This window comes from Nothoprocta perdicaria, unplaced genomic scaffold (assembly GCF_003342845.1).
Source record: "Nothoprocta perdicaria isolate Ctin4 unplaced genomic scaffold, notPer1 scaffold_40, whole genome shotgun sequence".
Classification (NCBI taxonomy): Eukaryota; Metazoa; Chordata; class Aves; order Tinamiformes; family Tinamidae; genus Nothoprocta; species Nothoprocta perdicaria.
Window position 1 is genome coordinate 526,508 of NW_020455644.1, and position 13,739 is coordinate 540,246.

Sequence of the window (13,739 nt, forward strand, 5' to 3'; positions counted from 1 at the left end):
GTCCATCCACCAAACAGGTGTTGATACGCTTTGATAAAGATCTCTCCCCTAAGCTTTCTATTCTAAACTAAACAACTAAACTAAACAACTAAATAATTCCAGCCCTTGTAACCTCTCCTCATATGAGATGCTCATCCCTTAATTATCTTTTATTGTCTTTGCTGKACTCACTCCACTATGTCCATATCTTGGACGAGATGGGGAGCCCAGCACTGGACATGGCACTCCAGACTCTCCCCAGAGTTGAGTAGGAGAAGATCATAATTGCCAAGATACTGGCAATGTTATTCCTGGATACTGTTGGTCGCTTTTGCCACAAAGGAACACTGCAGGCCCATGTCCATCTTGCTGGCCCATGGTCCTTCTCCGTGGAGCTGCTTTCCAGAAGGTTGGCACCCAGCCTGAACTGGCGTATGGGGTTATTCCTCCCTAGGTGCAGTCGCTGATGAAGAGGTTAATGGTACTGGTCCCAGGGCTGAGYCCCTGCAGGAGCTGTCACCACTAGTGACCAATATCCAACTGGACCCTGTGCTGCTGATTACAATCTTCTAAGCCTGCCAGTCCAGTGAGTATTAAAATACTTGAAATTAATTGAGCTTAACTTAAGTGAACTTTCTGGGTGTTGATGTGTGGTTTAGGAACAAGTAAAGAAAGATGTCAGGAAGAAGAATACTGACAACTTTAGTTGTTCAATTTTGAGTAGTTAAGCAGACTTGAATCTTTTAAATCTAAATCTTTTGTTTATCTAAAATTAGGTAAACAAAAATACCTCCTTATGTAACTTTGGGAAGCAGAAGCGCTCTGAAGCCATGCCCAGATACCTGTGTCTCAGCTTTGCTAATGCTCCTGAAATCTGAAACGGGACTGGCCGAGATTTTACTGACATATGACATCAGTCTATGATACGGCAACAGATTCGTTTTACATTTAGGTTGTGCTTCTGCATTACGAACCAGTTGTGCCTGCACAGAGATCGTGGAGCTGGCTCTGTGACCTTGCAGGAGGAGAGACAGCAGGGTTTCTACTCCAATTTACATCACTGCTTCCTAATGGACTTTGTGGCAGGGGAGGATTAGCCGTGGCGGTTATCTCTGTCCTGCCCCCCTCTCACTCACACCTGCCTCACACAGCTGATGAAGGAGGCAGGCGAAGCAGGAAAGCAAAGGGAAGCAAAGTCTTCCATTGAATTTCTGATGAAGATTAAGGGCTTCTTGCTACTGCTGTAGTCATGAAACCCAGCCATAGCATGAATGCTATCCTCTAAAATTCAGTCTCCCTTGCTTGCTTCCTCAAGAGTCATTTCAGCATTAAAGACCTTGATATTTCATTAAGTATATAAGCTGGTTAGCACTGCTCATGTAAGGGTAGCTTTGTTCTACRAGAGGAGCAGGAGATAGATTGTTTATTTGGCTCCTTAAATACAGACAGCAGGCTACACATGTGACTACTGGTGTTCTTATCCTTCTTGGGGGTTTCAAGACTTCATTCAACCCAGAAGACAATTTTGAATCCGGCAGAGAAGACAAATCTCTAGTAGGCAGTCCTAGTCAGAAATTAAMAAATGGAATCTCTGAATGACTCCACATTCCAAATTTTGCATTATCAGAACTAATAAGTGATATATTTTTAACTCAMTTAAATATGAACTAGGATGTTCATTACTTTTGGACGATCATGCCCATACCACAAAGTACGCACATACACCGTGAACTCCTTCAACGATTCAACAGGAAACATGGATAAAAGATTCTCATCCCAAGAAATTATTGACAATAAAAATGTGCAATAAACATTTTAGCTTTGTATTAAATATCTTAGAGTGATRTTCACACTTCTGCTCATTTTTAAGCCTCCTTCCAGCAACTACGGCTAGTTTCCTAGAGAAACTGCTAGAAAGTAGAAAAATTGGACATTCAGCAGAGATTTAAAAAGATATATGCTTCAGGCAAACAGACCTCAGGTCAAGGCGAATAATGGGTTTTGCAAAACTTAACTTCCTTATAAATATTTGCTAATTTTTGCCACTATCTTTGCTTAAATTAAGTGTAACTTTGGCTTCTAGACTTGCAGATAAGCAATTTTTGCCCTTATTCACTGTTTGAACCAATAGCAGCAGAGTGAAATTCAATGGTACTTTTCTAAATGTGGTGCCAGCACGGACGCTATGAATAGCACGATGCAGACTCTTGGGGAAGTTGTGGATGACAGCAGAGCTATGTGCCTCATTTAGCCAAAGAGCAAAAAGCAGGCTGAACGAACTGAGTTTGAGGAAGAAGCAGAGAAACAGACTCTTTTCTCAGTCCCTGCAGTTCTGAAGAAAACAGAGGATTTGCAGGCTAAGAGATTTGTCTCTCGTGTCAGCAAGTACTTCTGCATTTTGGATGTGTTTTATAGTTCTAGCCTGAAAATACAAGCTCCTACTGGAAGCAGCAGAGGTTGTCTGGGTAGAGTGATCTGGGTGCTCCAGTATTAAAGAATATCTGATGATAAATTCCATGGAAACATTGGGTGGGCTCCTACTTGTGGTGCTGATATCTCATCTTGCATTACTTGGTCAAACTACTAAGTAATTAGGATTCAAACAACTCAAACGCAACCCCACCAAACTGGGTTCAAGCCCATATGTGCTGTGGTCTGTCATCCTCTGAGATCATCATTTGACCCATGCAGTATGATCCTAATAGTTAACCATCCACCCCTCAGCTATGAGTTGATCTTATTCATCTTGATACGCACTCCTGACCTTTGCTTTGAATGGGGATCACCATGCAGTGCCCTTGTCTTTGGTGCACCTGGTGTTTCCCCTGTGGTCCGAGGTGACTTCCTGGTTCTCCAGACTCCCACCTGTCAGTCTGTCTGATCAGACTATCCTGGCAAGCCTAAGTCCTCAGCAGGACCCTTTGTCCCCATCCTGGAAGACTATGTTGTATAATCCAGTATAACCCATCCTGATGGTGAATCACAACAGCTTTTCCATTTTAACTCTTTAACACACTTTGTAGAGGCATGGAAAAAACAATCCCTTCTACAAAAAATGCACAATGAAGAGGTYCCAGCAGCTGTATGTGCTAAATGAGATTTACTAACTGATCTGAGGCAGTTTGTTTCATCACTACTGTATGCCCATACTCTCAAATTACTTTGTGTAGGAATGGTACCTTAAAGCAGTATACGTGATCCCAGACAGTATAACAGACTGGTGGACACAAAAGAGATAACAGTTGCTAGTTGCTATTTATCCTCTTCCCCCACCACCAGGGGCCTGTGTGACTTGCACCTAAAAAAAGAAATCATGTATACGTACTAGAGGTTACTTACCAGCTTGTTTCTGATACAACTCAAACTGACTGCAAGCAGGAAATAGCCTTTTTTTTTTTTTTTTTTTTTTTTTTTTTTTTTTGCTATTTTACTAGAACACTTTTAAGACCATATTAAAGACCGAATTAAGACCATTAAAATATTCAGTATTTTGATGCATTTTTATTGTACCATGGCGTAAGATAATGTACTGAAAATACATATACCTCAATAAAATAAGGGCTGTAGGACTTAAATCAGTAAGCTAGCACTGTTTGCTGCAAATGAGAGTATGAAAATGCAAAAAAAAAAGCCAAAGAAAAATACTTTGAGAATTGTGAATTGTATTAGAACTGAAAATTCAAACTATCTTAATAAACACATCATAACTCACAGCAAATTATAAAATAAACTATGAGAATCATATAGATATCATCCTTGATGTATTTGTTTAAAATATATTTTAAAAGTTTAAATAGTGCTTTATTAGATAAAGCACAGAATTGAGTCAGAAAAGGTATACTTCATTCTTGTTCCTTCAGTATTGATTTAGCTACATTAAAAGAATAATTTAATCTTTCTGTAATAAATCTTATCAATAGAAAAACAGGGATAGGAGGTATAATTCATATGTTCAATATTAATCCCAAAGGCTGACCTGATCCACTGCAGAGTTTCTTTAAATTACTYCCATGAGAAATTTTTTTTTTTCCCTCCATCAAGTCAGGAAGCACAAAGAATGTTCTTAAACTGTTTGCAGTTTTGAAGTTTTCTCTCATTTACAAAATTACTAAAATTTTAGGAGAGATTCTGCAAAAACAGGATTTGGGATACTTATTAGAGCTGTTTTTCCCACTCCGACTTTTCCTTGTTGGCCCCAAATCCTTGGGCTGAGACAGTATCACTAGGCTGGCTCAAATGTTCCTGAAAGCATTTTAGCCCAAGCTGCATTATCACTGAAACTGCCGTGATCACTAGTGCAATTCATCCATTACCTGTCCTAGGCACAAAATGCACTACTGAGGCTGTAGGTAATGCTGCAGAGTCAGACCATGCAATTTTTCTCATTCATTCAAGCTCAGTATCAAGGCTTTGACTTTTTGGACCTAATATTTGCAATCATTTTTAAAAGCCAAATGGTAGCTGTTACCATACTGGGAGCTACACTTCTGCCAAAGTCAAAAATGACAAATAATCAGTATCCGTCATAAACTGTGTAGATGCTCAATTTGCACTCACTGTTCTGACAAAAAAGACATTTAAACATAACTTGCATGTTTTATTTTCTTAGGTATTCAGAAAAAAAAATGTTGTTTTCACACTATTGAGAACTCAGTTTGGACTAATTCACTCACATAGCTTTGCAGTTATACACTGTGTATTCTTAGCTGGATGCAAATTGCCTGAGAAAATATAAGGTGAAATAACAAGGACAATTATAGTGGTGATAATAATAACGACTTTCAAAGCCCCATTTACCTATCATACCGAGGGCTCTTTAAAAACACTGCCTTAATTTCATCTTAAATCTGGGGAAATAAAAGAGATATAAACAGGTTCTTTCACTGTGGTAGCGGGATTTGGGAAACCCGCAAACTCTTAGGTCTGGGGCTGCTTTCAGTTACCTCGGGAGGTCCCCCTACATAGAATCTAACTTCATTGACAGCAGTGAGCACTCTACACTTAACTCTGTCCGTGAATGAGTATACAAAGGGAAAGGACCTCCAAYCAAAGCTTTCATTTTGCAGACCTACTCCCGATGCTGTCCAAATGGCCACAACACTGTGCAAGTGCCCAGCGTGGGAATACTGAGGTTTCTGAACCTCTGCAACTCTTTCTTCTGGAGCCTCTGGACTGCAGCATCCTTGGGTACTCTTCCTCCCCGTGCTGACAGTGCAAGGAGATGAAAAGACACTCCTGCCCAGTGCTCAGCATGGGTTCCTCTGGAGAAGCACCATCCTTTTAGCGCGTCCTGCTGCGAGTTCAGGGCGAGACAGCACCGGGAGAAATCAGGTGTGAGSTCCTGGGACATACCTGGGAATAGCACCCCCTTCTCTTGACCATCAACTCTGTTCTGCCCAGATTAGACACTCTCATGCAGAGGACAAATTATTATCTATCTGTGGGTTCTTTAAATTATGAGCATGTTGTACAGATACTTCCTTAATAAAAAAGTAAGCTCCTGTGCAAAGGTGTCCTTCTCTTTTGCCAGTGTAGAGAACTGCACAGGAGACACAGAACAACCAGAGGCAAACCAGAAATTACACTTCCATCCCTGCTTTTCTGGACCATAGTTTCCTTTCCTCTTAATATTCAAGTCATTCATCAGAATTTGTAAATTGAAAACCAGGAAATAATAGTTTTTAATGTACAATTATATCACAGTATGTTTTCTTATATTTTTGAACTTTGGCTATAATATCTAAGTCTAATCTAATATCTTTGTCCCTTTGGCAACATTTTCTGAGTCTTTGCTTCTCAGTATTTCCATAATTCTCTGAAAGTGACATATAAATACAGAAGTAATTACACTTCCCTTCATAAACATTAGTTTTTCTCAGCATATAAAACATCGATGCTTTTATCTTCCTGGAGGGAAACTAAAGAAGATGCTGAACAATTATAAACTAGSAGAAGTTTTGATACGAAGAACCTCCATGTGGCACTGCAAACTACAATCCGATTCAAACAGCATGGAAGCTATTGAGATTATTACAAGTTTCAGGAAACTAACAGAAACACCAATTGTAACAACCAAGACTCCTCATGGACAGGTGCTCGGGGACTTAATTTTGCTTTAATGGGCTATTACCAAGGCTTCTCTAAAAAACTCCCTCTAACCCCCCCCCAATCAATTGTGGATCAATACAGGCACACATGCCCTGTATAAAGCCTTCTGTTCCTGGGACAGGATTAAAAGACTCGTTAATTTTAGGAGAGCTTGGTTAAAAGATGGAAATCTTTTTGCTTAACAAACAGGGTGCTTGCAAAGGTTTGACAGAAGGCATGCAACTTTTTATCGATTAGCACAGTAATAATGGCTCTAAAGAAGATGAAAGAACCTTGTTCAGGCTCTGTGAAGGATCAATTAAAACTGTGATCGAGCAACTGCTCCCCCAAAAATTCTCTGCAAATTTTAAGCAGTAAAGGTAGTAGAAAACAAGAGCACATAAGTAATTTTTAAAAATAACCCTATATTCTTTCAACAAGTAGAAAGCTGTAAACAGAGCATTAAATATATCAGATATCTGTGTACTGAAATAACTCATTTAAAGCTCTGACCTAAGTGCAGCAAATATCATTTAAGATCCTGTCACATTATGAAACATATATCCCTTCACTAACTTTGCAACAGAAAGTCTCCATCTTCTTTAAGTCAATCCTGTGCAACAGTTTTTTATCAAAATGACACATGGGAAAAGTCTATGAAGAGTTATAAACTTATTGATTAAAGCACAATAGCATAAAATTAGCCTAAAAAAGATGTTAGAATGCTACAAAATACAAAAATGTATGTTATATACAATTATATTTAGCCTATAACTTAACCACATTCTCTACAGATTCATAGAGCAGGATTATTTTTTTCTGATTTTTTTTCTTTATTATGAAATACTGTTCAAAGTATAAAAAGCAAGACACTTTCTACTACATCTATAGTTTTATTGTACCAGGCACTAATCATTATTTCCTGCAAAAATGGAAAATATTTCCATTTTCCATGGTATTAATAGTCTACTTTTGACCATGAAARCTCCCTATCTAGCTAGTTAAATCAGATTTGTTTTGTTTCTGAATAACTGCATAAAGAAAATTTGGTCTTGATAGAAAAAGGATACTGCATTGCTACAACAAACTTTGTATTTTTGTTCCTCATTCAAGCGACTTAAAAGGAATATACCTTCATGGAGAATATACACTTTACACGTGCCAGTTTGCTTGTCTGACTTTAGGAAAATTAACACTGAAAACCAGTGGTTGCTAACATTTTGGACTCTTTTTGAGAAGTGTTACCTGCATTGCTTACTTGAAAGCAGAGGAAGAAATTCTGCAAACAAGCAATGATASAATTCTAAGGGCACAGATACTACACTGTAATTAGCTCTCAAAAACATATTGATTAGAGCAACTTTCTGCATGCAGAAAAGTCCTTTCTGCAGGTTAAGAGTTATATTCTTGAATGCCCTGTCTCTTTTGCTTTGCATAACCAGAAACGCACCRTTTTCATTTAAAAGAGTAGCTCTCATACACAGCAGCAGTTCTATTTTCAAAATATTTTTCCGAGACTGAATTACTGAGTAAAGAGAATTCACGTTTAGTGATAATGAGGACTCACACAAACGGACGGGTCCGCATGCAAGCAGAAAGCRAGAAGCTGAAGAATACACACGGCCGACATTTCAGAAGAGAAACTTTCTCATCTAGATGTACCGCAAACGAACTTAACAGCCACGAGAAGCAGAAAACAAGCAATATATTTGCAAATGTCTTTTACAGAATAAGAAAAAGTGCTCGGAAATCCTCATCGCTCACAGAAAACCTTACAATCACCTAGCAACCCATGTTACCGCTGCTCTCAGTTTGGAACAGGCAGCCTTCACCTTCAAAGATGTATCAGAGCCAAGTGAGGCAACTGCAAGTTTAAAGCAAAACATAAACAAAAGCACAGATTGATTTTTCTTTTCTTTCTTTTTTCTTTTTTTTTGGTATTTAAATAAATTGCCCCTACCTTTCTTCTGAGAGTACGATGGCGACTGCACTTGAGAAAAAGTAGGTTTTTCTTCGGTGAAATATTCAGGCTGGTTGTACTGATTCAGGGCCATGTCCATGTCAGAGTACTCGCTTTTAAACACGTTTCCAGGGTAACTACAGGTATAAGGCTGATTCACCGCCCAGGCCTGTTCCATATATATATTGTTACCGTGCAGGACCTGAGCATCACAACTGCCGTAACCCTGGCTGTCTTCGATATATGTGCAATAATCAGTGGACTGCATGTAGCAATTGCTCCCCGCAGCCGGGTGCACTTCGTATATTTCTTGCATACAGTAGTTCATTTTGTTGCCCTATCTCGGCTCCTGCTTTACGCACACGCACACACACACACACACTCTCGGGCATGCATACGCATGGGCCAGGAGCGGAGCAATGAATACACAACGGAGCCGAGCGCCGGGCAGCCCGTTTCACTTCGGAGCAGCACCTGATGTGCTAAAATCCTATTTATATTGGGACAGCCTGTGGACAACCCTGCCAGTCAAACATATTGGGAAGCAGATTTATGACAGTCAAAGGTCTTAATCTGTGACTGTAAGTTAATTCCGAGGGAAGATGGCAGGCAGGTAGCAGGGGCCACCAGACAAAGGAGTCGCATCCCGACAACCCTCCTGCTCCACCGTTTTGGCCGCAGTAATCATTTTATAAGCCATTTGCAGGCCTTTGCAATATGATTAGAAAATGATTACTAAGGCAGGACACAGTTATGTCAGTGTAGTTGTCAATTTAAGTGTGAAGCATTATAAAGACTGCTTAAGAACTCCCAGAGGGGACAGGCTGAAAATCCTAAAATCAATAATCCTGTTTTTCAGCATTAAACCAYAGAAAATCCAATAGCGCTGTGTTGATGACCCAAACAGTAGTCTAGTTTTACAAAATTTAGCAACTTAATCTGTCATCAGCGTTATTGATTTTGTTTTACAGAATTACATGCATGAATCTCCCCAGCCTTCCACACACACACAATCTTCCCTACTGTCTGCTAATGCATTTACGGGAAAGCAGCTTTTTTAAACTTCAGTGATTTGGGGAGATAATTTCTATTTAGTTCAATAGGTGGGAAATGTCAAAATAATTTAATCTAATCAGCAAAAAGGACACCGCTTCAATATTACCAATAAGCTTGTTTTTTTTTGCTATTCTGTTTCATGGTCTTTTATGTTTCAGTAATGAAGTACTTCCAGAAAAGTATCTATTTTTGCAACAGGAACCTGAAACACRGTAAGGAGGTTTTCTTCACTGAGGTCGGCTTACACAGGAGCTACGCACATTTTATTTCCATTAAAACAAATGCTACAAGATCTTGTAACTGCTTAAAACACTCCAAACATCAATGTCCTTCATATACTGTGTTTGTTCACCTTTTCTTTTYATACCTAAAAAGATTTTTAAATATTGTATTAGTTGCCTTTTCTTTTTTACTAGCTAAAGTATGTTTTCTTTCCCGCACAGCATAAATATGAAAAAAAATTGTGAAATCGGTAACAAGATAGTATCACCCTTTAATGTCAGTCTTATTATTAGAAAGAAGAATTACTGAATTAATAGTGAGGTCTTAATTTTGTTCTTTTACTCATTTTAAACAATACACAAATTTGCTAAAATTACCTCTACATCAGCACATTCTCATGTAAACTTTAAGTATATCTCCAGCAACCTAGCAGAACATCAGCTCAAACATCCCTCAAAAATCTGTGAAACATAAGAATCAGCATTGAATAAATACATATTTCTCCCTAGCTGGCATTACTAAATGTTGCAAACTGTTCTAAAGAACCCTAAAATAAGGGGCTCCTTTTTCCAATGCAGAACCATAATTAATCTTTTAAAATAATGACCATTGACAATAAGTATGTAACATACAGGTTAAGAGACCTTAGGGTAACTGCTTCTGAGGATTGGAGAATTCGTATTTTACTCTTGGATTATCTTTTTTTCCTAACTATAAAAGAAGGTTCTCTAAATTGTGCACTTATTAACTTGCGTCACAAAMTAATAATGTATTTGGTAAGTCAAAATGATTTATATTGATATCACTTCTACAGGAGCCAATGAAATTACTTCCAGAATGAACTTTTCATGGTAGTACTCTGATAATTTAAAGTAATAACCTTGTTAAGGGAAGTCAGTATTTACTGAAATTACAGAAGTAAAACACAAATGAACCTTCGCTCCCAGTGTTGTTTTTCTTAACAAAGTTCTTGCTCAACAAATAGTATGGAGAAATATACTGTGATAAAGCACACATTAAAAGTTAATTTTCATTTTAGTTCAAGTCTGTGATCTAGATTTTCCAAATAGTGGTTTTGTCTGAGATAAAAACCATGTCTTAGACAAGATTTGATTCTTCAAAAACAGACGCTCAACACTTTTTAAAAATCATGCCCATGCATGAAGGTAAGTGCTCAGTTATTGAGAACTTTTCTAAGTACTTTTTTTAAGTATGATGATTTGCTTGTGCACTACATTTTATCAGCTACATTTATTCATATATTCAGAGATAAAAAGCATATTTTCTTTTATTTTCCAAGAAGAGAAAAAAAGGCCTTCTATAAAAAAAATCATAAACTGAAAACACATGTCAGAAAGTATTGACAAATATTTGCCACACATGCTTTTAGAAAAAAAGTGCATTTTCTATTTAAGACTTACAATAACTTCACAAATATTTTAAATTCATGGTATTTTTTTTTATCACAGTTTCCTTCTCTGAGAATAATACTTGAACTGACAGAGATTTTCTAAAGGAACCCTGCAATGCCTTTTTGCACAGAACCCGCCAACCTGCCTGTTTATGTGACTGCTTGGTAATACTGTACTAGATGCAAATGTAATACCTACAAAATCATAACCTGTCGAGTCTAATTCTCCAAGCCCCCCAGAAAGAAAACACTGTGCATGTACAATATGTGGAGTTTTCATTTAAAGCAGAATCGTCTCCATTACAGCTCACAGGAATTCATGTGAGATCCTGCGTAACGGCGAGGCTCCGAATACCCACAGCGCAGCAGAAAAAACATATTTTTACCAGGTCTAATCCAAGAAATTTGTCTTTCACTTAGAAGATCACAGTTGCCTAGCATTTTATAGTTTTTATTTGACTTTTTTTAAAAAAATAATTATAGAAAGGAATATATGATTTCGGTCAAAATAGGTAGTTTGGTCCACGTCAGTCTCCAGGGTGACACTAGTGCTGGAGCAACGAGAGGACTCTGAATTCTCCACGGGCCAGGGACCCCGTGGGCAGTTTCTGAGATGACTGATGCAGTGCATGGCAAAGACACGACACTGCTTCTCACGGATGAAGAGCACCTTGGAGGCTCACGGAGCCCAGCGTGAGAGAGAGGGACGGAAACGAAGGGAGCCAGGCTGCAGCAGAGATCGGCGGCCCGACGTGTCAGCCGGCGCCTAGTCCCTTCAAGGGCAGGTGCTCAATCTTTTGGGAACTGAGCTACTAATTTTCAGCAGATAGTTTTCCCTTTATTTGTTTTGCCAGATGAGGCAAAATTCCTAAAATTTTTCTCTCCTCTGCTACCTTGATCTACTTTTGCTATCCAAAAGCTAAAGAGAACTGAGAATATATGCGGCCAGAGCAGCTGTAGGCAGCACAGCACTGACACGGCTGGTATCTTGATACAGAATTGCCTACAGATTTACTTTGCTTCAAAGACCAAATCCTCAGCCACTGTTTGTTTTCTAATGGTATGTCAATAACGCTTAGAAATGTGCCATAGGTACTACTCTTTTTTTCAAATTATTGTAATATTGCAAGGAAATTAAAATATAAGAAACTGAGAAGAATGAGAAAGTAATATGGATGAGAGGTTTTTCTGACAAAAACTGAATGATAAACCTTGCCAGGGAATGAGGTTTCCTCATCTGCAATGTGCCAATATCAAAAGAGKTCTATAGCACTGCAGAAATTTGTTTCCCTTGGAAACAACTCAGTTCAAATAAATAGTGCAAGGATTTAACATTATTATTAAAACTGAAATATTCCTAGAACTTTTTAGTGGAATCGCTAAGGGTTAAATCCTGCAGGTCCGTTTCCCATATCACTTCAAATTAAACCATGTAGTAAAAGACAGTGAAATTCGATTTCTAAAGTCACAAACTCGAGTAGAAAACAATATATACTTTTTTTTTTTGTTTCAGTGCTGTGTTCTGACTTGAATATTGGAGTCTTTGAATCAAGTCACATTTGAGTTTGCATTSCTTTCAGCACCACAGCATCACATTTGGAGTTTCAGTGGTTCACAAGCATCTGACTGTGCTAATAAATGAAAATTAACCACTACTGGAATAAAACTTAAAGGATGTGAATTAACAAGACAGTAATAAAACAGAAATTTTGATACGGCGGCAAAAGAGGATGCAGAGGTTGCATCCTTCACTGTCTGAGATTTCACTTCATTGTTTTGTAAGAGCAGCAGGTATTTGCTAAACATGAGATGGCAATGCCTCCCCAAAGTTTTGAAATACCCCTGCCAGTGTAAATCAGCAATGAGTGCAATGAAGCCAGGGAAGCAGAACTATAGCCAGGGCTTGAGTGCTTGAAAAGCACTCCTCTCTGCAAGGAGACCACTCTGCAATAGCACATGTGGTTCTTCCTGGACTCGTGTTTTAAAAACGCTGATTTAAAATTTTTCATTGCAAACAATCAAACATCCCAAAAAGCTGCACATCTCTTGAGACTTAACTCATAATGAAAAATAACAAAATCAACCCACAGAAATTTTAAGAAATCAATATTCCTGTTTGGATGATCCACTTCACACAGCACCCCAAACAATCCAGATCCCTGATATACATATAATTAGTGCTATTCCACACACCCTACCCCTGTTGCATATATCTTCTACTTGTGCAGCTGTACAAATGGCATTTTACCCAAAAGAGTTATATTCTCCCAACTGCTTTTTAAATGGTGCACCCCTGGTCTTGTATGTTAATGTTGCAGGTAAGGCCCCTACATTCCACTTTTAACAGAYGCTGCAATATCAATTTAGCTCTTATAGAGCTTTCAAATTATATAGGACAGAGTAGAATATTGAAGGGACTAAATGGAAAGATTTTATGTTGACTGTGCTTTATACATATACATATACTTTATACATATAGATGGTGAAAAAACAGCATTTATGCAAACACAGTTTTGTATATTTGAACATGCATTTGCAAAGAATAAAAACCTTTTTTAAATTCTAGCAGTTGTATACATTTGTATTTTTATATATTATAAAATAAATGTTATTTTTCCTATTTATAGTTTTTCTATCTGCAGACATTCCCTCTGCCACTTCTCATAAAGGCTGTGAGGAAAAACACTGATCTTCAAGAATCTTTCTTCATTTTCAAGAAGAAAGCAMATCTGCACTTTCAGGACTCAGACGACACAGTATGCAAGGCATCCCAGACAGTCTGTATCTCTGCGCATCGTAAAGATAAGAAATGGTCCTTCCAAAACAATGCAATGAGACATGCAAAATCTTGCTTGAGGAATTTAAGTACTAGCTTATCACATTAATTTTGACCCTCATGGGGCTGGGAAAGAACCATCTCTACATAACATTCATCTTATTTTGAAAAACTCCATTTATGACTAAATCACTAAGTAATTGTATTTATGGAATTCTATGGTGATAAAGTTCCAATGGCAACTGACA

General features: G+C 38.1%; 1 protein-coding gene across 4 annotated transcripts in view; it reads right to left on the minus strand.

Moving 5' to 3' along the window:
* THRB (thyroid hormone receptor beta) overlaps window positions 1-13,739 on the minus strand; it is a 117,395-nt gene that overhangs the window by 16,607 nt on the left and 87,049 nt on the right. The window contains exon 1 of one of the 4 annotated variants that reach the window (XM_026045551.1): window positions 8,027-8,373. The exons of the other annotated variants lie outside the window; for them this stretch is intronic. Within the exon in view, the coding sequence (XP_025901336.1) occupies window positions 8,027-8,354 (328 nt within the window). The 5' untranslated portion in view covers window positions 8,355-8,373. Of the gene's footprint in view, window positions 1-8,026; window positions 8,374-13,739 lie in introns of those variants that run through there. 4 annotated transcript variants of the gene reach the window in all.